At 43.5% G+C, this 24237-nt stretch overlaps 2 protein-coding genes across 5 annotated transcripts in view; both read left to right on the forward strand.

The window, feature by feature from the left end:
- LOC115553679 (metalloreductase STEAP4) overlaps window positions 1-18942 on the forward strand; it is a 28343-nt gene extending 9401 nt beyond the window's left edge. For all 4 annotated transcript variants that reach the window (XM_030370145.1, XM_030370143.1, XM_030370142.1 and 1 more), the window contains one exon: window positions 18103-18942. In XM_030370145.1, coding sequence (XP_030226005.1) covers window positions 18103-18175 — 73 coding nt within the window. In that variant the 3' untranslated portion in view covers window positions 18176-18942. The remainder of the gene's footprint in view (window positions 1-18102) is intronic.
- An 892-nt stretch (window positions 18943-19834) lies between these two features.
- On the forward strand, window positions 19835-22673 carry LOC115553680 (serum amyloid P-component-like). The gene is made up of 5 exons (XM_030370150.1): window positions 19835-19911; window positions 20078-20132; window positions 20367-20469; window positions 20673-20967; window positions 21096-22673. The coding sequence occupies exons 2-5, from the start codon at window positions 20078-20080 to the stop codon at window positions 21357-21359; spliced, it is 717 nt and encodes a 238-aa protein (XP_030226010.1). The 5' UTR covers window positions 19835-19911; the 3' UTR covers window positions 21360-22673.
- The last annotated feature ends 1564 nt before the right edge of the window (window positions 22674-24237 follow it).

Consider the following 24237-nt stretch of genomic DNA (forward strand, 5'->3'; position numbering starts at 1 on the left):
CTGCCAAATTTTCAGTCGGATCTACCGGCTGTGCTGTTAACGTAACTACAGTATTAACGTAACTAGCGTCTCTCTCTCTCTCTCTCTCTCTCTCTCTCTCTCTCTGTCTCTCTGTCTGTGTGCGCGCGTGTGCGTCACGCGTGTGTCTAGCTGTGGGAGGGTGTTGTTTTATTGAATATATATTAACATTGAAATTCTGGCATTGATTTGAGCCCCACGGCTGTATGGGTTAGCCCCACCGTAGTTGAACCACAAAAAATACTCTGGCGCCGCCACTGCACACACAGGTAAGACGTTTAACGGCTCCGCCATCGGCACAAGCGCAGGAAAGGACACACACGCAAGCACGCACTTGCGCACAAACATACACGGAAACGCACACACATGGGCACACTCATAAGCACGCGCACAGACTGCACGGCAACACAAAGGCAGCGTTCACGGAAGCGCACACACACACGCACAGGTAAGACGTTTAACGGCTCCGCCATTGGCACATGCGCAGGTAAGTACACTAACGCAAGCAAGCACATGCGCACGAACATACACGGAAACGCACACACATGCGCACACACTACACGTAAGCACACACACACAAGCACGCGCACACACCCAGGGCCGTAGCACCAAATCCTGGGCCCCTATACTATAGATACTGATGGGCCCCCCTGCGCCAGGTTGTTGAGGGGGGGGGGGGGGGGTCCGGAGCGATTGTTGGGCGGACTGGCCAGAGGGTAAAAATATATTTTTTTTTATTTTATTTTTTTGGTCATGGGCCCCCCCTCTGCCTTGGGCCCCCCCACAACTGTCCCCTTTGTCCCCGCAGTCGGACGGCCCTGCACACACCACACGTCAACACAAAGGCAGCGACACATGCACAGAAGCGCACACATGCGCACACACACACACGCACAGGTAAGACGTTCAACGGCTCCGCCATCGGCACAAGCGCAGCTAAGAACATACACTAAAGGCCTAAACACACCGGCGCCGACGCGCAGCGGCACGCATTTCACACGCGCCAAAAGCCGCCCCTAGCACCAACTGGAAGCATCGCGACGGTCGCGCTGCAGTATAAAATCAGGAAGACACCTGTCAATCTACCGCAGCAAAGAGACAAAACGCAATGGGTGAGTAGCCTATTGTATTCTAGTTTATTATTTTCCATCTTTTTGGCTGAATAATTTGAAAAATGTATAATCGGCGCAGTTAAAGTATATTTTCAAGCAGCAGATCAACTTAGTTTGTAGGGCACTTTATCGTTTTATTTACTGTCATTTCTTATTTATTTTATGTTTTGCAATTATTCATCTACTGCATCAACAATCTCAATAATTGCAGGACCTTCTATTAAGCCTTTTTAGTATATAGTGCAGTCACCTTTTAAGGCCAATTGTTATTGTGTGTAATTATTGTATTGAGCTACTGGATGGCTTTATTGGTCCCCATTGGGACCAATAAAGTAGCTATCTATCTATCCATCTATATAGCCTTAACATAGACACACATTTACATGTATGCAGCCAGTAGTTATCAATTTTAATTGAACACAAGCTATTTTACATTTTATTGAGTTTTTTTTATTTCAACAGAACAATTGTCGCCAGACAGAGGGTGGCTGCCCTTCTTCTGCTGCGCCGTACGAGCAGGAGGTTGATCGTAGGCGGGCAAGGATAAGACGAAGGGTTTGGGTGCACCCCATCAATGAACGGAGACAGGAACAGTGGGTATACCACAATCTGGTCCAGGAGCTCCGTGCAGAGAGGCACCGCCAATATTTCAATTCGCCACTAGGAAGTGTGCAATGGCAGAACCGTATGGTGTAACCTAGTCATGATGACCTATAATTTAGTTATTATCACTCTCTGGTATAAATACTCTTTTGTATGTATACAAATATATACATACATACATATATATATACATACATACATACATATATCTATACATATATATATATATCTATCCTCTCCTGGAACCGTCCCCTTATCGTGGTGGAGAGGTTTGCGTGTCCCTGTGAACCTGGGCTGTGTTGTCTGGAGCCTTGTGCTCCTGGTAGGGTCTCTCATGGCAGAGTGGTCTCAGGTGAGGGGCCAGACTAAGAATGGTTTAAAAACCTCAATGAATAACATAAGAAGAGGAGATGTGACCCGGCCCGGAGGAAGCCCGGGGCCCCCGTCTGGAGCCAGGCCCAGACGGAGGGCTCGATGGCGAGCGCCTGGTGGCCGGGTTTGCCACGGAGCCCGGTCGGGCCCAGCCCGAACAAACTACGTGGCAACCCCCCTCTCTTCATCCCATGGGCCCACCACCTGTGGGAAGACCCGTTGGGGTCGGGTGCGCAGCCACATGGGTGGCAGCGAAGGTCAGGGGTCTCGACGGACCAGACCCGGGCGGCAGAAGCTGGCTCTGGGGACGTGGAACGTCACCTCGCTGTGGGGAAAGGAACCGGAGCTTGTGAGGGAGGTGGAGCGCTATCAGTTAGATCTGGTGGGGCTTACCTCTACGCACAGTCTCAGCTCTGGTACCGTACTCCTGGATAGGGGTTGGACTCTATTCTTCTCCCGGAGTTGCCGAGGGCGTGAGGTGCCGGGCGGGTGTGGGGATACTCATAAATCCCCGGCTGAGTGCCGCGGTGTTGGAGTTTACCCCGGTAGGCGAGAGGGTCGCCTCCCTGCGCCTAAGGGTTGTAGGGGGGAAAACTCTGACTGTTGTTTTGTGCGTATGCACCAAACAGCAGTTCAGAGTACTCTGCCTTCTTGGAGACCCTAAATGGAGTCCTGTATGGGGCTCCAGTAGGGGACTCCGTAGTTCTGCTGGGAGACTTCAACGCCCACTGTAGGCAACGATGGAGACACCTGGAGAGGCGTGGTGGGGAGGAACGGCCTCCCCGATCTAAACCCGAGCGGTCGTTTGTTGTGGACTTCTGTGCTAGTCATGGATTATCCATAACGAACACCATGTTCGAACATAAGGGTGCTCATAAGTGTACCTGGTACCGGAGTACCCTAGGCCGAAGATCGATGATCGATTTCGTGATCGTGTCATCTGATCTGAGGCCGCACGTTTGGACACTCTGGTTAAGAGAGGGGCGGCACTGTCAACCGACCACCATCTGGTGGTGAGTTGGATCAGGGAATGGGGGAAATTTCTGGATGGACCTGGTAAGCCCAAACGAGTAGTGCGGGTGAATTGGGAACGCCTGGAGGAGGGCCCCCGTCCTAGGTATCTTCAACTCACACCTCTGGCTGAGTTTTTCTGGCATTCCTGTGGAGGTTGGGGGCATTGAGCCGGAGTGGGCGGTGTTCAAAGCCTCCATTGCTGAAGCTGCAGTGGCTAGCTGTGGCCTCAGGGTCTTAGGCTCCTCAAGGGGCGGTAACCCTCGGACACCGTGGTGGACACCGGTGGTCAGGGAAGCCGTCCGATTGAAGAAGGAGGCCTTCCGGGATATGATATCCTGGAGGACTCCTGACTCGGTTGCAGGGTACCGACAGGCTCGAAGGGCTGCAGCTGCTGCCATGTCGGAGGCTAAGCAGCGGGTGTGGGAGAAGTTCAGAGAGGCCATGGAGAAGGACTTTCGGTCGGCACCAAAGTGTTTCTGGAAGACTATCCGGCACCTCAGGAGGGGGAAACAGGGAACCACCAAGCGGTGTACAGTAAGGATGGGACTCTGCTGACCTCAACTGAGGTTGTCGGACGTTGGAAGGAACACTTTGAGGAACTCCTGAATCCGAATAACACGCCCTCTATGTTGGAGGCAGAGCTCGAGGTTGATGGTGTTTCGTCGTCAATTTCCCTGGTGGAGGTCACTGAGGTAGTCAAACATCTCCGCAGTGGCAAAGCCCCAGGGATTGATGAGATCCAGCCAGAAATGCTAAAGGCTCTGGGTGTTGAGGGGCTGTCATGGTTGACACGCCTATTCAACATCGCGTGGGAGTCGGGTACAGTACCAAAGGAGTGGCAAACCGGGGTGGTGGTTCCCCTCTTCAAAAAGGGGGACCAGAGAGTGTGTGCCAATTACCGGGGTATCACACTTCTCAGCCTCCCTGGTAAAGTCTACTCCAAGGTGCTGGAAAGGAGGGTTCGGCCGATCGTCGAACCTCAGATTGAAGAGGAACAATGCGGTTTTCGCCCCGGACGTGGAACTACGGACCAGTTCTTCACTCTCGCAAGGATCCTGGAGGGGGCCTGGGAGTATGCCCATCCGGTCTACATGTGATTTGTGGATCTGGAGAAGGCGTATGACCGGTTCCCCGGGAGAAACTGTGGAGGTGCTGCGGGGAGTATGGGGTAAGGGGGTCTCTCCTCAGGGCCACCCAGTCTCTGTACTCCCAAAGCGAGAGCTGTGTTCGCGTCCTCGGCAGCCAGTCAGTTTCGTTCTCAGTGGGTGCTGGTCTCCGCCAGGGCTGTGCCTTTTCACCAATCCTGTTTGTGATACACATGGACAGGATATCGAGGCGTAGTCGTGGTGGGGAGGGGTTGCAGTTCGGTGGTCTAAGGATCTCGTCACTGCTTTTTGCAGATGATGTGGTCCTCATTGGATCATCGGCCTGTGACCTTCAGCACTCACTGGATCGGCTGGCGGCCGAGTGTGAAGCGGCTGGGATGAGGATCAGCACCGCTAAATCTGAGGCCATGAATCTTAGCAGGAAACTGGTGGATTGCTTACTCCGGGTAGGAAATGAGTCCTTAGCCCAAGTGAAGGAGTTAAAGTACCTCGGGGTCTTGTTCGCGAGTGAGGGTACTATGGAGCGTGAGATTGGCCGGAGAATCGGAGCAGTGGGGAAGGTATTGCGTTCGCTTTACCGCACCGTTGTTACGAAAAGAGAGCTGAGCCGCAAGGCAAAGCTCTCGATCTACCGGTCGATCTTCGTTCCTATCCTCACCTATGGTCATGAGGGTTGGGTGATGACCGAAAGGACGAGATCGCGGGTACAAGCGGCCAAGATGAGTTTTCTCAGAAGGGTGGCTGGCGTCTCCCTTAGGGATAGGGTGAGAAGCTCAGCCATCCGTGAGGAACTCGGATTAGAGCCGCTGCTCCTTTACTTAGAAAGGAGTCAGCTGAGGTGGTTCGGGCATCTGGCAAGGATGCCCACTGGGCGCCTCCCTTGGGAGGTGTTTCAGGCACGTCCAGTGGGGAGGAGACCTCGGGGAAGACCCAGGACTAGGTGGAGAGATTATATCTCAACACTGGCCTGGGAACGCCTCGGGATCCCCCCGTCAGAGCTGGTCAATGTGGCCCGGGAAAGGGAAGTCTGGGGCCCCCTACTTGAGCTGCTCCCCCCGCGACCCGACCCCGGATAAGCGGACAAAGATGAGATGAGATGAGATATATATATATATATATACAGATATTGTATCCCTCGGGATAAATACAGTGATGTTATTGCTGTGCTGGACTATCTATTTTATTATTCTATTTTATCTGAGTGCTCGAGACACTTAATGTTATTTTTCCTTGAACCCAGAGAGACAGTTAATACATGATCTGATACCAGAGAGACAGTTAATACATGATCTGATACCAGAGAGACAGTGACAATGACATGACAATGCATTTTTGAACTTTGCCTGTGTTTTCTTTTACTTAGCCTATCTATTTTATTGTATTGTATATTTATTGTATTTCTATGTGAAGCACTTCATGTCTTCATGTATGAAAAGTGCTATATAAATGGAGTTGCATTGCCTTAAATAAAAAAAATATATATTACAAGTAATCTGGTTTCTACCTACATGGTGTGATTATACTGTATGTGACTTGATTTCGTCTATTTCCCATTATGGTTAATGATTTGGGTGCTTAGTCCCCCATTGTTGATTTCTCACCTGAAGAGCCAATCTCCAGAGCTATGGCTTGCAAGGCAATGTCCTTTTTGGAGTTGTCTTTGTAATGACGGGAACTTTGGTCATACAATTCGACATATTTTTCCACCTCGACGACCAGTCTCTCATCGTCCATTCTTGTAATTGTTTCTCACAAACGAAAGAGGGCGACATCCAGTGGTGAGGGGTAGATATGGAGGTGCCTACGGGACCCGGGATGTACAAACCAGCTTTTACAGAGCGCTTCTTCAGGGGCGGCGACGCTAGGGAATAGAACATTGGCTCGAAGACTAGTTGGGCGGCGCAGCGCGGCGCTATCTGCTGATCGCTTCCAATCTAATCAATGAGACCATTTCCACCGGGCGCGCCGCAGAACGTTTCAGGAGCGTCCCAGGAGCGGCGTGCTGCGCCGCGGCGCTATCTTTCCGTCGCACTTCTATTTTTGCCGCGAGCCGCTGCTAGACCGCGTCAATTTCAACAGAGCAGATCGAGCAGGACAGGAAGTGAAAAAGTAATAGCCATAGAGCATCCGGTCAATTTTCTAAGTAAAACACAATACTCAGCTCATGTAACTTCACATCAACATTATTACGTCATGACCGGTGGCACCAGGTCAGCAGTAAATCAATCAAAGGGTCGGCAACATGGACGACGAGAGACTCCAGGGTTGCCAACTTTGGGACTTTGGCTGGAGTGAGTCTCTAAAATATTAGTGTGAGCGGCTAATTTTTTGGACGACCCTTAACCCTAAAAAAATGTACTAACAAAATAGTCCTCGTTTAGTATAAAGCCTCATCTATGAAAAAAAGTTAAAGAATGGAAACGCTTTTTCAAAATGTACAATCTGGGCCACCTTGAATCATTTGGGGAATTTAAAAGTGCCACTCGCCCGATTCTCAAGTATTCCAAGATATACCCTTGGCTAGGCTCTACCCCCTGTGAAAATCGACAAGATATACTATTTTGTATATGCCAACGTCCCACCAATATTTATACCACTTGCTTACTCTCTATATGTCATTCATGGTTTTATTTTTATAATTTCTATTTTACTTTACATTTAATTCTTCATAATTCAGGCATTACAGAACTTTCATGGTCATAAATAAAAAATACGAACTGCAGTTTAATTTCTTTGTTTGTTCTTGAATTGACGTAGAATGGAGAAAAGGCTCATGGGATTGGGAAATGCGTTTATCCAATAAACAGATGGAGGTCAAGTCTATTTTCGGAAATGTAGGGGGATATATTAGTGGCCCCACGTCGAATGGTATGACCCAAGATACGTCAGACAGAGAAAGCACGCAAATTCGACGGTACCACCTTGTCATTTGTTTACCCAGGTGCCATGGCAACACCATTGATACCTCTCATTGGCTGAATCTTTGAGAACGTTGTAGACTCAATCGATATAAGGTGGCGGGGAGACGAAGCACTGTTCGTTTGTATATTTTATTTACGTAACCATATTTTTGTTTTATGTTAAAAAAAAAAGAATCAAAGAACCAGTTCTTCTTGTTTTGGGGAACAAGTTCTTGTCGTTCACGTTCGGGATTCATTCGTTGTGAACGAATCGGTCGCGACCGACCCATCCCCAAACGCGCATCAGTGGGCTCCGACTCCGGCTCTGAACTCTCTCTGACCTTTTCAAACGCAACTTAGTATCATGTGCGTGGTTTTCAGCGAATCAACGATCAGAGAATACTGCCGTGATCACGTTGTAGGTAGGCAGATGATACAGCTGTTAGTCTGCTCCCGCAGAAAATGAACGGGAGGATTTTTTATTTTGGCGTGACATTTCTTGCGTGTGTGTGACAGCGTGAGATTGATGGTGAAAGCATGAGAGTCACGCCAGGGGCGTGACTGTTGGCAACCCTGAGACGCTATGAGCATTCATCCCATTGGCTAACGGAGGACCTTGCGCTTCTTTTTTCGACGCAGGGGGTTTTCCACTCATTATAATGTAATCCCTCCACGGCAATATATGAAGCTATGAGCATTTATCCCATTGGCTAACGGAAGAGCCGATGGCTGCACATAGAGACGCTCAGGGGTGGACTGGGACAAAAATTCAGCCCTGGCATTTTCTGTCCAGACCAGCCCACTACATTATCAGCACTAGGGGTGGGACGAGACGAACGGGAAGATCCCTGCATGTACTTTATTAAAACAATTTAATCAAGTACATACATCCTGCTATTTGCACTGCAAATAGCAGTGCAAATTGCTATTTGTGTCTCTTGTGCTGTTGACAAGGAAGGTGTGAAACCTGAACAGGAAGTTAACGGACATCCTGTGGTCGCTGCATCTCCATCCCCCATATCTACATCGCTACAAAACGCTTGTTAAATATCACACTTGATCCAACGCTAATTTCTCTCTTGCAGTTTTTAGTCTGTGAATGGGAAAATGTTTTTGTGTAAGCCCAGCATTAGTTAAAACCAGACTCGGACAATAATAACAAAATATCCTGACAAATAATCTAAATAGAAACATATTACAGACAGTAGCAGCATTAGAGCTGAAACGCATTTGTTTCAACTGTGACTCAGTCATTGTGAAACCATAAATAGAGAATTATTATTTTTTATCTGTAGCTGCGAGAAAAAGTCTAAGACATGAATTACTTACTCGAGGGAGTCGCGGACTCCCTCGATTCCGGCCCATGCCATGAGGTCCCGCCCACCCTGGTTTGTGTTGTGATTGACAGCACTGTCAGGGCTCTCTGAGCCTGTCAGCCCATGATTGATTGACAATGACAAACATAGACCAATAATATGTGTCGATGCTGGCAACACACTGCTAGCCCTCTGTAGCCAATTGGCCGGCCTAATTGGAGGGAATTTAGAGAGAGAGAAAAAAACGAAACATAGCGGACCGGACCGGCCCACATTGGGTCAACGGCCCACCGGGACGATGCCCGGTGTGCCAGATGGCCAGTCCACCCCTGAGCGTGGCATTTAATTGCAATCGTTTTGGGAGTGGAAGGTGAATACATTAGGTTTAGGATTATCGCGTGATCTCGGCTGGCTCGCAAGGCAGCGCTACGCTGCCGTTACGCGCCCGGTAGGAATGGATGCAGGGCAGAGGACGCAGCCGTTCCGCGGCGCGTACGCGTCCGGTGGAATCCCGGTGTAACGTGCACACACCGCAGCGACACTCGCCCAGGTAAGACGTTTGTCAACGGTGGAGAGGTTTGTCGACGGCGGAGCCGATATGTTTAAAAACATAACAGTTCCGCCGTCGACAAACTCTCCCAGGTAAGACGTTCTGTCTATAGACTATATAAATTGCGCTAAAATAAGGGAAGAGACAATTTCTCACCTCGACAAGCAACGGCAGGCCTTTCATTTTGTCATATAAAAACCTTTAAATTCAAACATCGTACCGACCTTACGATGACGATCTTATAGAGACATTGTCCCTATAACACAATGAAAACAAGTCAATAACACAGTAGGCTATGGTGAATTATGTCTATAGAATCCACCACAAGACTACACTTTACTCTCCTCCTTGAGCCTCCCGAAATGTCTTCACACTTTGTTTCTCAAACTTAATATTACTCCCTTCCTTGAGCCTCCCGATATATCTTGCGACTGTTTTAGTTGTTCTATTTTTCTTATGTTTTGTGTGTCTGCTATGTGTAGGGATGGGAATCGAGAACCGGTTCTTGTTCAGAACCGGTGCCGAGGCTGTTTCCCAATGTGAAGGCTGCAGCCTTGCTAGGACGCGTCCTTGCTAGTCGCGTCCTATGGAGATGAGACTAGAGTGCTAGCTCGAGTGCTTCCTAGGGTTTGTAACGTTCAGACTTTTGAACGACTTGCTAGTGTGGAAGCGCTTCCGCTTTTTAATACTGCGTTTCCGCTTGTAAACACATGTGCGCTTATGAATAAAACATGGCAGCAATCTAGCTGATCGATATTTATTTGACTTTTGTCTGTTATAAATGCGGTCATGTCTCCTTCGCATGGAGCCTCTTTGAGGAAGTCACAAAAACTTTTTTTGCGGTTGATCGAATCGTCTTTATAAAAAAAAAAAATCCATTAAATTTTTATAAAACTAAGTGAAATTGTCTGAGAACTTAATTCATGCATCATATTTACAGTATGGTTGATTACTATTATGCAGGGGGAAAAAGACAAAGAAAGTGATAATAAACATGTATTTATTTGGATATATTATTTAACTGATCTGATTCATTCATTCATTTATACCTACAATCTACCAGTGCTTTGAACACATAAGTATATTATATAAAATACAATTATATACGTTCATTACAAATTACAAACATTGCAAATGATCGGTGGTGCATTTATTTGACAATATGTTTGTGCGCCACCCTATGGTGCACAAAGGCCTCCGTTTGCTGGGCTGACCCTAAAAAAAAATGATGATGATAAACACAAACATAAATAGGTAGGCCTATACATAAATAATGTAATCTTGTGAGCGAGTAAATTGACATTGGTGACAGTGGTGTTTAACACCAGCTACGTCCATGCAAAATATAGCAACGTGTATCATTAAGTTGCAAAAACGTTTGAAAAGTGGCACAGGTCTTTAAGCTTGATTATTTGCATTAACATGATGAATCTATAAAAACCGATACGGCACAAAATATTTCTGAAAACTTTAATATAACTTCACTTACATTTGAACGTGCACTGCTTTCCCCATTTTTAATATCCTGTGCAGCGTGTGAACGCAGAGGATTGTGGGTAGTTTTGTCTCGTCTAGGATGCAGCGATGCATCCTTGAAAAACCTCGGAATTCTCAGAAACAAAGGACGCGAAAATGGCGCAGCTTTCGAGCGTCCTCAACATTGGAACAGTGCTTGTCGGCGTTCTATGACGTAGCGTCCTTAAAAGGGCGGCCGTTGAGCATGCTTCCTTGACATTGGTAAACACCCCGAGTCAACCAATTCCTTGTAATCATTAGAAAGCCTGCTTAAACGATTCCGTTTATCGGTTCCGGGCGCGGCAAATGCGTCATGACGTCACACACACGCTGCTTTGTTTTGGTTTAGAACGCAGCAAACATGGCGCCGCCGAGGAAGAAGCGCACTGTTCGTTCACACCAAACGCGACGGTGCGACAAGATCCCATACAAAGTGAACGTATAGACGTGTATCGGGCGTTTTGATTTGTCGCGCCACACTTTCGCAGTGCACAGGCGAGCGCGTTCACGAGGATTTGTGCCACGACAAATTCGCTCGAGTTGAAATATTTCAACTTTGACGCGAATTTCGCGTGATGACAGCCAATCAGCGTTCAATAGCGTGACCACTGAGTGACATGTGTAACGTAACAGCCAATCAGCGATCAACCGTCAAACTCAGTGCAGTGCAGCCTGGGGTGAACTGCAGCATGTAGGAGAAAGTGATTTTTGCCGTTTGCGACTCCCGGAGCTCTATATATAATAGTATATAATATAATATAATTGTAGATATAATATCACGGCCAACAGCTCTGTGCGCCACCGGATGGCCGTAGCGTGGGGAGCTCTCATAGGGATTGGGCTTCTCGGGGTTTGTTTACCGGCGTTGCTATGGTTTCCGGTATTGTGTGTTCCAACGGTTTATTAGGTAGGCCCATATGTGTATATATATATGGGTAGGCCCATCTAATAAATCTCTGTCTAATCAATACTTCATTCACTGCCTCTTCCATGCGTCGGGTCCTCCGACGTCCCTCCCTCTTCCACAAAAGGTAAAGACATGCAATGGTGGTTATCTTGTAGAGTTTCCATTTCATCAAAGGGGGGAACTACCTCCAATATGCTGAAACATTTGGCTACACAGCATGCAATTCAATTTGCAGGAATGTCGCTTATATATTTTGTTCATGTCAGTTGAATTTTGTTACAAGTTGAATGCAAATGAGCACTGTTAGTAGGCCTATTCAAAAAGGCACAAGCTCTTACTTGACTGTTTTCAGTCTGTGTTTTTAGTTTTATGGCACATAATGATGGCATTTGGGCTTAAAAAGCCAAACATATTTTTTTGTCTAGACCAATTGATGTGAAAATGTACAATTTCCTAATACTACACACACTTCTGATCAGTATTTAAAGAGATTTAATACAAACAAACACATTTGTACTTATTTTCTCGCCCAATGAGAATCGATAAGAGAATCGATAAGGAATCGGATCGATAATCGGAATCGGAATCTTGAAATTATTATCAATTCCCATCCCTGTGACTGTAGGCTACTACTGCCTGTCTTTGCCAGGACACTGGAAGAGATGTTTAATCTCAATGATGATCATTATTTTCAACTTCAATAGTAGTTGCCTTGCATTTTTAAATGTCAATGTACTTATCAGCCCTGAATAACAGTAAAAGCTAATTAATAATTGATTTGCATGCATAGTAAACAACACTTTCCATTAAACAATTACCTCTGTTAATTACAACTAGAGGTTGAGTCAAAAACTCTAGTCTCATTTAGACAAGGGCCAAAACCCATGAATTGCCTTTAACTTCAAACTAAGTACTCACTTAAATTCACATGATATCATGTGTGCCTAAGTTTAGTCCTGAATGCAGCCCATTGAGTGAAGGGTTAGCCATTGTTCTATCATCCTCGAATGTGGAGTCTTGTTGAAATATGAATATAACTACAGGGTTTCAATTTGTAAAGGTTGCAACTGTGCACACGTTGTTAGAAACCAAAAAAAAAACAACAACAAAATCTTAAGACGAAGATACATGCATTAGCCTAGTTTTGGACAAAAATAGATCACTAAAAAAAAGTAGTTAAGTAATTAATGTTGTTGCCATACCTTGCTGAATAGGTGACCTCAATGAATGAAAAGGCAATTTCCATTTCTTAGTGCCCTCAAACTATAAAGATAGTTTTCTAGATTTGTTTTATAAAAATGTTTCTGTTTTGGCCAATTTAATATGAAATCAACTTCTCCTCGAAATCTACTCATTCATAAATGTAACTGGGTCATGTCAAGCTCGTTCTCTAATTCCATCAGCCATCCTCCCCATTACTCCAGCCCAAATTAGAGCAGTACTTTCAATTTTAAATTATTCATCAAATTGAATACAGAGGGCATACATTATCCTTGGCCATACAATTGTGTGTGTGTTTGTGTCTGTGTGTGGGGGGGGAAACGGCGTGCGTGCATGTGTGTGCGTGTGTGCCAGGGATGGAAATTAACTTTTTTCTTTTTCTACCAAATCTACCAGCCACTGTGGCAGGTAGATTTAAAAATCTACCAGCCACTCATCTTTTTTACCAGCCACTTTTTATACGCTATATATATTTTTAATTAGTGCTGTCAGTTAAACGCGTTATTAACGGCGTTAACGCAAACCAATTATTTTTTTTTAGGCTCAAAACCAAGAAGCAGTAGCCTGACTGCTATGTTCAAGGCAGTATGTTTGTATGTTCTTTGTTTAATTGCACTATGTTTTTTTTTTGTATCCTGTTTTGATCAGTATAGGCCAATGTTGTAATCAATAAAAAAACATTTGCCCAAGGCAAGCCGATGCACCCCACCATGTTGATAAGAACATTAAAATGAGAACAATTAATGGGTCAAAGAAATCAAGGGATATTTAGCATAGAAAAAAGATTTGTGATTAATCGCGATTAATCGCGAGTTAACTATTGCATTAATGTGATTTAATCGCGATTAAATATTTTAATCGCTTGACAGCACTATTTTTAATATATGCGTACATTTTAAACAATATAATAGTAACAATAGATAAGAAAAATGTTTTTCAAACATCTTTTTTTTTACATCAGACGTGATTTTTACTGTAAGTAGGTTCTACCAAGGAACTGAGTTGAAAACTTTACACTCTTACCGCATATGATAAACAATACACAGGTATCTGCCATGTTCAGTCATGTTTATTTCAAAGGTGTTACGATGACAAGTTTGGGGATAATTCATCTATACAAAGTATTTTCAATAAAAAACAAATTGACATATTAACAATAAAACAACATGCATGGCTACACCATCATAGCATGTTATTTACATGTGACTGCATACAAATGTGTCCACAGACCTGGGGTCTCATTTATAACCGTTGCGTACACACAAAACAGGGCTGAAATTGGCGTACGTGACTTTCCACGCCAAGGTTGTGATCTATAAAAAACCAACTTGACGGGAGAATGTGCGCAGCCCTAAGCAAACTCTGACCCATGCGTACGCATGGTTTAGAAGAAAAGGAGAATTGGCGACACAGATGGTGTGGTGGTGAACTGAAGTCAGACAGAAGAATTGTAGAGTGAGTAGAATGATTATGTCTCATCATCGCCCTTCATAAATTCAATTTCAACCCGTATCATGCGTTAAATCTATGTAATCAGAATAATTTAAGTCAACTGCATTATTTCTCAGTTATAACTCCAGAAACATCTCCTTAGAATAGAAATAAAAAAAAATCTCTATATTTAATCCCGTCACTCCTACTGTCCACTGACGGCGCGACTACATGGAATAAAGCATCTGTCCAACATGTGTCAATAACATAATATTTTTATGTGACACTGTAAACACATAATCAAATGTCAATTAAATCCCAAGTGTGGAAAACCAAGCCACACTCCTCATCACAATCGTTGTCCGTTACTCTTGATGCTTTTCATGGCAAATCTGGCATTAAAAAGGGGTTATGTTCAAGAACATTTTACTTGGGTGATTACAAACTGATTATCCAAGGTGTTCTCGGTCAGTCTTATTACCGTAACCCTATAAATACAGAGGTGAGCGCCGTGGTAATGCTGCACCATATGGCACTTCTGGCGGACCATGAAAATGGCAGGATTCGGAGGGAGAGGGTCTTTAGGGAACATAAAGATTTATTGGTAGGCTACATTACCTACCTTTATGTCAGACCACATCTTTTTTAATTCTGGGACTGTGCGCTCCGTGCTACTGACAGAGTTCACTGCTGCAGCAACATGTTGCCACTCACTCTGCTTTTTGGTGTTGGCGATCCCAATCCCGTGACCCTTAAACAAACCTACTTTTCAGGCCTCCATCTCACCCACAAGTGTCTCCACTTCAACCTCCGTGAAATTTCGCTTTTTGGCTTTTCTCAGTACTTCTGCCATTGTTTCCGACAAGACATAACACTTGCATCTGAGTCTCTTTATATGCAGATCGCATTCATGAGGTCATTTGCATTGACCATTTATGGTTAAAAATGGGCGTGTACATGGCGGAACGTGAAGCTGATTCAGCTGCGCACACTTGTAGGCACTCTGTGATTTATAGAGCAAAGATTGCGTACGGTGTGCGTACGCAGGGTTTTATAAATCTGAATATTTTTTGGCGCATGCAAAACTTGGCTTTTGGGCGTACGTACACTTTTAGTAACGATCCCACGCACAGTTTTATGAATGAGACCCCAGGTAACTAACGTATGATAGTAAGCATTATTGGCCCTTAACACTAATATTCAGAAAAAACACTGCCTCAAAAGGCTATTGGCTTAAGCAATACAAGTAGAGGCATATACTTGAACTTTATACCCTGAACTGTTAAACGTTGCAAACGTGCAAAAACATAATTATATATATGTGGCATTCAGTCCAATGCTGAAAATATATCTGTGGCATTAGGCCAATGCTGTGGTAATGTGTGTAAAGTATGAAGTGTTTCTTTCTGTTCAATAGTCTAGATAGAACTTTATCAATCCCCTGTAGGAGAAATTTGTTAATGTTTGTCCCTATAAAACAATAATGGTAAAAAAATAAATACAAAACACGACAGTAGCTGAGTAGGTCAAACCGTCCAATCTGAAGGCTCTACTTAACCACTCCCCCTACTCACTTCCACCATTGCAAAAAGAAGAGAACTGAGTAGGGGAGGGCGTAGCCTAACTCGTTTGTGAACGACCCAGAGAAACGCAACGCAAATTCAATGTGAACATGTATGAGGCTTTAATAAAATCCTGGACGATTTTAAATTCCGCAAAACATTTTTTAAAAGTGTCTCAAAAAGAGGGCATGTCCGGGCAAAAGAGGACGTCTGGTTACCCTACGTACGGGAAACACATTTGATTCCTACCTGTAACACTGTTAAATAGCGGCCCAAATTGGTGGGCGCTATCCTGGTAATTTCTCTGCGTGACAAATACGAAGTATGGCGTGTGAGCGTGTGCAAGGGTTGAATTCATGGGGCAAGCCCCAGGAATCTCCCACTTCCGGCTTCCATGAAAGAGAACCAAACTAATTCACACAAAAGCGTTCCAACAAATCTAGCATTAAAGGTTAATTTAAGGAAGTTCTCTCCAGTCACGCTGAAAGTAGTTCGCTAGTAGTAGCGCTTTAATTTGCAGCGTCAGAGAATTCTGAGAAATCTGAATGCTGACTAAATTCTCAGAATTCTGACACTGCAAATTATTGCACGCTAGTGAACTACTAAAAAAAAACCTTGAAAGTGGAACATTGCTGCCATCATGGGAAATTAATGTAGCCTAGGCCTATTGTAAGTAGCTTTCAATTCCTTGTTCTTTTGTTGAACATATCCCCCACTAGATTCCCCCACCCCCACGCAGATTTTGTCCTGTAGAAACCTATATGCTGGAAACCGATACGCCCTCTCAACCACAAAATGTTTGAGTCACTTCTATGGAAGTAAATCTGTGCCATCAGAGTTTTAAAATAAAAAGCCATCGAATTCTAAGCACTGAATAATTATGCATCGAAATAACTTATCTGGATTTGAATTTCAACGTAATCAACGTCCCCACGTTGAATTTTTTAACGCAGAATATTTGATTTTGAATTTTTAACATTGAAAAATAAAGCTGAATAGGAGTTCAATTCAAATCCAGATACGAAGTGTATGGATTTACTTCCATACACTTCTCCTTCGTCATGCTTAACTGATCATACCTCTCTCGTTGGTTACACAAATCTTACCATGGACACTCCCAGAACCAGCCAGACAATTCACGTCTGTTCATTTATGAATGGAATTCTGAACGTGTCCCGCCTCCGAAATAGCCTGGCTATAGCCATGCTGCCTTGGGCGCGATTTCGTTTCGCGCTGCGAGGCAGCCTGGATTCCATGGATCTGATTTTCCCCTGAGATGGGGAACCAATCACAGAACGGGGAGGGACGGCAAGACGATGACGACGTCTATTCGACACACCCATCGTCTTCTTCCGAATTGCTTGTGTCTCACGCATGGACATAAGAGCTGTGTTGGAAATCGTTCCCTATACACTCACTCACTATTCCCGATATAGTGCACTATATAGGGAACGAACAAACGAGAATTCGGACACTACGCTGAACATTTCTAAACGTCATTTGCGTCAGTAAATGCGCCGGGTATTTGTGTGACGTAGACAGATGCGCCCACATCATGTAAACAAACCGGGCACTCTGAAAGCTGGAGGTTGTATTGATGTTGAATGTTACATTTCATTGTTCAAGTTTTTTTTAATTAATTTTGAATGTTACAAATAAATTGTTGACATTTCTATACGACAGCCGGAGACTCCATCATTAAATGTATTTGTTTTCGCGCTTATTCAGCTTCTTCTTCGCCTCCGGAAAAACACGGCCGCATGTCATTGTGGTATACAGGATTGACATGTAGGGCACATCGTATGTACACTCAAATTTGGGGTATTTTAAGTGCACTATATAGTGCATGAAATTAACCACTGAGAATTCGAACACCACTACAAAATGGCGAGCACCCTATATAGTGCACTATATCCGTGATAGGGAACGATTTCGAACACAGCTATGGTCTCACGCCGAATGCGTGAGACTTGAGAGCCCTGTTACCGGTATATTATCCCGGATGTTGACAGTCGCAGTTCAGCAAAAGGGGCGTAGAAGAAGAAGGGGGCCGGATGTTGACAGTAATGGTTGTAGAACTGCAGCGCCATATGACGAATGTATTAAATATGCAAATTTGATCTGACCTGACTGGAAAGTATTACCCGACACAGTGGCGGGTGAAGTGACACAATTCACCCGCCACCTTACAAATCCACCCGCAAATGGCGTGTGGCGGGTGTTAATTTCCATCCCTGGCGTGTGCATTCACATATTTGCACATATGCTTACGGTTACAGTTATTGTCTAGTGTGTGTAAGACTGACGTGCCTGCAAGGAGGTTGCTGGCTCCTCTCCCTCCAAAGGTCAGACTCTAACACATCCACGCATTAGCCCCACTACAGAGACATTAGCTCTGTGCTATCTGCAGGGACAGGAGTGTGTGTCCATGCTGCCACATGTCTCCCATCACACTTCTCCTTTCTTGTCTCCTAGTCCAAGCTGGGCCACCTCACGTTGTTGCTCTGCACGCTCCACACCTACCTGTATGGCTGGAACAAGTTCCTGAGGCCCTCCACCTACAAGTGGTGTACCCCGCCGGGCTACATGCTGTGTCTGGTGGTGCCTTCCGTGGTCCTGGTCCTCAAGCTGCTGATGGTGCTGCCCTGTGTGGACCGGAGCCTTGGCCGCATACGGCAGGGCTGGGAGCGGACGGGGCCGGAGGGCGAGGGCACAAAGCCACTAATGGCATAGGAGGAGCACAGATACAGCCCTCCCTACAACGTATGCACGCCAGCGCACACACATGGATTGCCACCCATTCTGAAACATGCACACAGGGTTGTGTGCAATTCCTCCAGCATCAGTGTCAGTTGTGTAACCCACCGATCACGATCAGAGGAGGTCATAGTCAACAACAGGCCATCCCTCTCTGTGCATTGTGGTTGTTCTTAACTTCAGTTAACTGCAACCACATTGTACTACTTCCTGCCTACATACTCACAACTCTATCATCAGATTGTTAACTCTTTATGTTGGCAGTGGAAGACATTTGCTTGAGCACATTATTGTCAGTGCCATGCAATTTCGCTTTTCATTTCTGAAAATGGTCTGAACTCTACAGTGATTGGAGATTGAGGGATTGTTTTGCCTTCTACATATGTAAAATATCCATCAATGAGGACATCATGTGCATGGTTATACTTTACTTCCTACTGCGAATACATGCTTCTGTGATATAAATTTCCTTCCTTTGGTTGTCCACGTAATGTATGATTGAATTCTTCATTTTTTGCTGCTATTTTAATAAACCTTACACTATATTATCCCAAATAATTGATTTTGTTTCCATTCCTCGCTGCTGTGTACTCTTTAAATATTCATTATTGCATTTGACAATATTGTATGTTTGTGTCTTATAGTATTATTCAACAATCTTTATTTTCTTACTTTAAGGCACTCTACTTTTGCTGTCTCTGTCATTCATTGTCTGTGCCTCTCTCTCTATCTCTCTTGTGGTATTTCTCTCTTTATTTATCCCTCATGGTCTCTCTGTCCTGCTGGAGAACTATAACTATCCCTCAGCCTGTCTTAGAGCTTAGCTAAAATCAGAGTGTTCAGGAGACCCCATCACACTGGCTCAGCACAGCTCATGTCTGCAGAATTGATAATGTTGTGCTGTTAAGGCTACTGTCAAAAAAACTGGGATTGTTTTTAAAATGTTAAAATTTCTCTTGATAAAAATGCTGCCTAATTAACGCTTGACACCAAATTATGGCAAAAAAAATTATACGGTAACACAAAACCATTATAAATGATAAGGAAAGGACAAAAGAGTTAAGAGTATTGGAAAGATCAAACATATTATTTTCATAAAGGAGTTCCTCAATAAATGAGGTTGAAAGGGAACTGAGTCAGCACTGAATGAGCCAAGGCTGTTTCGACACCCAGGCCCTGATCCAGGGCGGAAGACTGCTGCTAACTAGTTTGGTTGATGTTTTGATGTTGGCCTAACATCAATGGTTATGGGCATCAGTGATCAACTTTTGTTTCTGTGTTTATTTATTTTTTACTAAAAAAGAATGGATGAAGCAAAAATCGATCAGAGTCATTAAAAATAAATAACATTTTGAGATTTAAAACTGTAATTGTAAAAAAAAAAACAGTAGAAAGAATTCCTGCAAAAGTGCTGACAAATGTGATTGAACAAAAAAAAACTCAGCAGTTGCAGGAACTGAAAATAAAAGCTTCAACTTTTCCTCTGCCGTCTTACACAATGTCCGAAACCCTGGCAGAGAACACAAGGTACGTTACAACAATATCCAACACATTCAACAAAGGGACTTGAATGCCTTTTAGGCTCCAGAGATGAATGTTTTAACTACTTGCAAAGTGTTGACTTGGACATAATAGTATTACATATACCATGCTTAATTTCCAAAAAGTTTAATTAGTGTTTAATTTGTACCAGATGAAGCGTCTACTCACAGTGGTGCTGCTGACCGTGTGTGCTGCAGCACCTGAAGGTAGGCTCATCGTTTTACCTTACAGCTCCCTTATTCCAACATGCAGACATTCTTCAACACTTAGTCATCGGATGTCCTCGGGTGTGTGAATTTGCGGTGTACAATAAAAAATGCTAATTGAAGTGAGGGTTAAATCTTGTGCATTAACTCCAAACTAACTTGCTACTCTGTTGCTTAAGAAGTCTTTCAAACATAAATTTGAGTTTGGAACGAGATTTTATGCTTTTCTTTCAGATCTCATCGGCAAAATGTTCACCTTTCCACAGGAGACTAAAACGGACCATGTAAAGCTGATCACACCAAGAGAAGAATTCAAAGCCATTACTCTCTGTCTCAGGTAGAACAATAATAATAATTATAATAATAGCAATTACAATTGGGTGCCTCGCACTTTGCTTGGCCCCCTAATAGTAATAAGAAGAAGAAGAGGAAGAATGATAAGATAATGATATATTTTATATAATATATATTTTTTATGTTTCATTTTATGTCCATTATTATATCCATCATATTTGATGTCATTGTTGTGCTTCTCTTAAGGTCCTTCACAAACCTCAGCAGAAACCACGGCCTGTTCTCTCTGGCAACTCCCGCCTTTTCCAATGCCTTCCTGATCTTTAAGGAGAGTGCCTCAGATCAGATAGAGATGAACATCAGGAATAAAGGCATAAGCTTCTTCGGAGAGGAATACAAGCTGAACACCTGGCAGTCTGTCTGTGCGTCCTGGGATGGAGCTAATGGCCTGGTACAGATTTGGATCGATGGAAAGCCTAGTGCCAGAAGATACTGTTCTCATGGAACCATAACGGGACACGCTTTGATCATGTTAGGACAGGTAATTGCGATCAATTACCTGTCATCCTTGTACGAAACACTTTTTTTTATGTTTTAGATGTTACATACATTAGAGAGTTGATATTGTTGATATTGACTTTCTTTTTCTGTATTCATCCTTCCCTACAGGAGCAGGATTCCTATGGCGGCGGATTTGACCCTCAGCAGTCCTTCGTCGGCATGACAACAGACGTCCATATGTGGGACTTTGTCCTCTCTCCCTGTGAGATCCAGCGCTTCGTGGGTGACCTTAACTTCTCCCCAGGCAATGTGATTAACTGGAGAGCCCTTGAGTACCAGATTGCAGGGAAAATTATTGTGGAAAACATACAGGGCGCGTGTTCATGTCTAATTAAAAAGAAGGTGTATAATATGTTTGGTCAGGGATATTAACCAAACGTGTCGGCAATCAATGTAAAATGATTGTTCATGAATGGTATTGATATAAATAAAGGTGTAAACTATTCAGTCACCAAGGCCGCAGAGTTCGGGAGGGAAATACGAAATGTTAACAAACTTTCACTGATTAGGAAAAACAAAAAATGCAACTATACCATTGATTGATTTTTAGACTGTTATGGTGGAATTAGAAGAATGTCTTTTTAGAAAACTGCATTAACTTGCTTTTAGGCCATGTTCTGAGGGTGATTTTCCCAAAACAGTGTTTTTGGTAAAAATATATTAGATATCTAGGCAAGGCACTTTATTTGGACTATACCCAGTGTCTGTGCTTCCACGGTGGTGTACTAGTTTAAAGATGCAGACTTACGGGGCCAACTTTATGCACAGAAGCAGGCCATTTGCCCTGGCTGAGCACAGATATTTCCGATGGGGTTAAGTTAAACATCATAGTGGTTCGTGGAAGCCCATCTCCAGGTGTATCAGTGGCTGCCTTACGTCTGGTTCCAGTCTTTCCCTGTGGAAACTGTCAAGCGAGAGACAGCTCTTCAACTTGGTGTGAATTTGGTAGTTTGGAATTCGGTATCATAGTTCCAATGTTATTTATTGTCAATTGTTTGTCCATAACAATTATTGTGCCCCCTAGTGGTATGAAATTGGCCTTCACCTGTTTTTCTAAATTGTCATTTAGATAAAGTGTAGGATCTGAACTCCCTTCCCTTAGCCTCACAATCAAATGGTCTCAGCAACACATCATGTATGTCCTTGCATCAATCCCCTCTTCTAGTATTTATATTTTACCCTATATACATATTGAATTAATTAATTATACGACTGGAACATTCTGCTTCATGCTAAAACTAAGTTAACAAAAATAATTCAGATCAGTCCCTGCAATTAAAGAATTCAGCTTAAAAAAGAGTGTCAAAATACAAACCCAGCCATAATCCAAGCCCTGTAAAATCCACCTATTGTCACAATACCTCTGCTAATGACTTCCTTACACCGCAAGACGTAACTTTTTGTTGTTTATTTCCTTAATGCAGTGTTGATCACCTGAAGTAGGGTCGCCTGTAAATGGCAGTTAGTTTCATCTAGAAGTTATGCCACTTTACTTTTTGTACTTTTATTTGAGGAGCACCACTCTTATTTTGTTACTTCCTGTTATGGAAGACGTTAGACTTCCTGCTCCCGTCTCGGCAAAAACCACATGCTCACGATGCTACAGAGTTGGTAAAACATGCAAACGAACTATTTACAAACATGTCGTATCCTGTGTTAAAACTTGTAAAAGGTTATTTAATTGTGGTTTGCTTCGTGTTTTTTGGGTCATTGTATTTCTCGTGTAAGGACTGTTACCGCGAGGTGTGTGTGAGGAAGACGGGATGCTAGCAGGCTGAGCTTAAACTTAGCGCCCTTGGAGGCAGAAGGAGGTAGTAGCAGACTAATGGTGTATTTATTGTAAAAAGAGTGGTTCATTTATTCAAAACTGAGAGAAACTGTCATTATTTTATTTGAATAAGAGCTGCAACTCACAGCAGTTTAAAAACTGTAGTTCCATGTAAAATTCATTACTTTAGTTTACTAAAAAAATAAATGTTTAAGTAAAAAATGTGAACATGATTTCTATGTATTATTTACTGAAACCTGGTACTATGGCATTTGAATTTCTGTCCATTTTCATAGTTCTCACAGTGTCAGAAGGTGTTAAAATGCACCTTCGAACACCAGTCGAAGCTCTCTGCATCCTGTGTGGTAATTCCAAGAGGGCAGTTACAGTGAAAACTTCATGGCTGCAAAAGACCTGCCATCCCTACAGAGAAGCTGACGCCACCTCATCTGAGATCCAGCTACCAACCTGTTACCAGCCAGCTGACTCCGCTCGCACCCACATTCTGCTCAGGCAAGATTAAAAAGAGCAGCACACTAAATGTACAACTACGGATGCTGAAAAAGAGACATTAAGCATCACACAGCCAAATGGGAGTGTTTACACACACATACAAGCTTAAAGCGTAATTAAAGCGCTTTAGTATACTTACATATCACATTTTGAGGTCAAAATAACAAGTGAGTTAATTTTAAATTCTTAACAGTTCTGAAATTGATATATATTTCAAGACAAGTGGTGTTTATAAAAACACCACATGTGTTTATGGAGTAATAATTAATGATATGTCTGTTTATGAAAGGGTTAAAAGGGTGAAGCTCTTTAGCTATCGATGTTTACAGTGCTCATTTATGACATTTTTTTTGTTACTGTTTTATGCAAAAAAATCCAGGTGAATGTCCATAATCTGTAAATGCTTGACTTAAGTATTACTCTGTGGTAAAAGATAGCTACAGCTTATAAGTATGGATTCAAGCATAGGGCAATCAAAGGCTACAGAAGAAAGAGACAATCCCACAGACACGCCACTCTCAGGTCTAGATCACCTGAGAGAAAGCTAACAGAGAAAGGCCAAGAGAAGCATAACCCTCTGCTCAGTAGAAGACCTCAAAAAATGACAGCAAGATATTGAAACAAAGCGCAACGCCGTATGACAGCAATATGAACCTATCCTACGTAACAGTAACACCACAGCTGAGATTGCCAACAAAATGGACGCCTGTGTTACGTTAACAAAGGAAATCTGTGGTCTTATAAGTAACCGTCTAGACACTATTAATTAATTTTGACAGCTCGTCTGCAGTCTCCGATGAGACAGATGCACATGAATTTCAAACTTCAAATGGCTCAGTTTATGGCCAAATAATATGGCCTAAGTCACACATGGAATAAGGTTTTCTTCCAGAGTCCTTAAATAAATTTCGGCAAAGAAAACTTAACACACATATGATATGCGGTAACTGTGGTTCTATTAAATGATAT

The sequence above is a fragment of the Gadus morhua genome, chromosome 11 (genome assembly GCF_902167405.1).
Source record: "Gadus morhua chromosome 11, gadMor3.0, whole genome shotgun sequence".
Lineage (NCBI taxonomy): Eukaryota > Metazoa > Chordata > Actinopteri > Gadiformes > Gadidae > Gadus > Gadus morhua.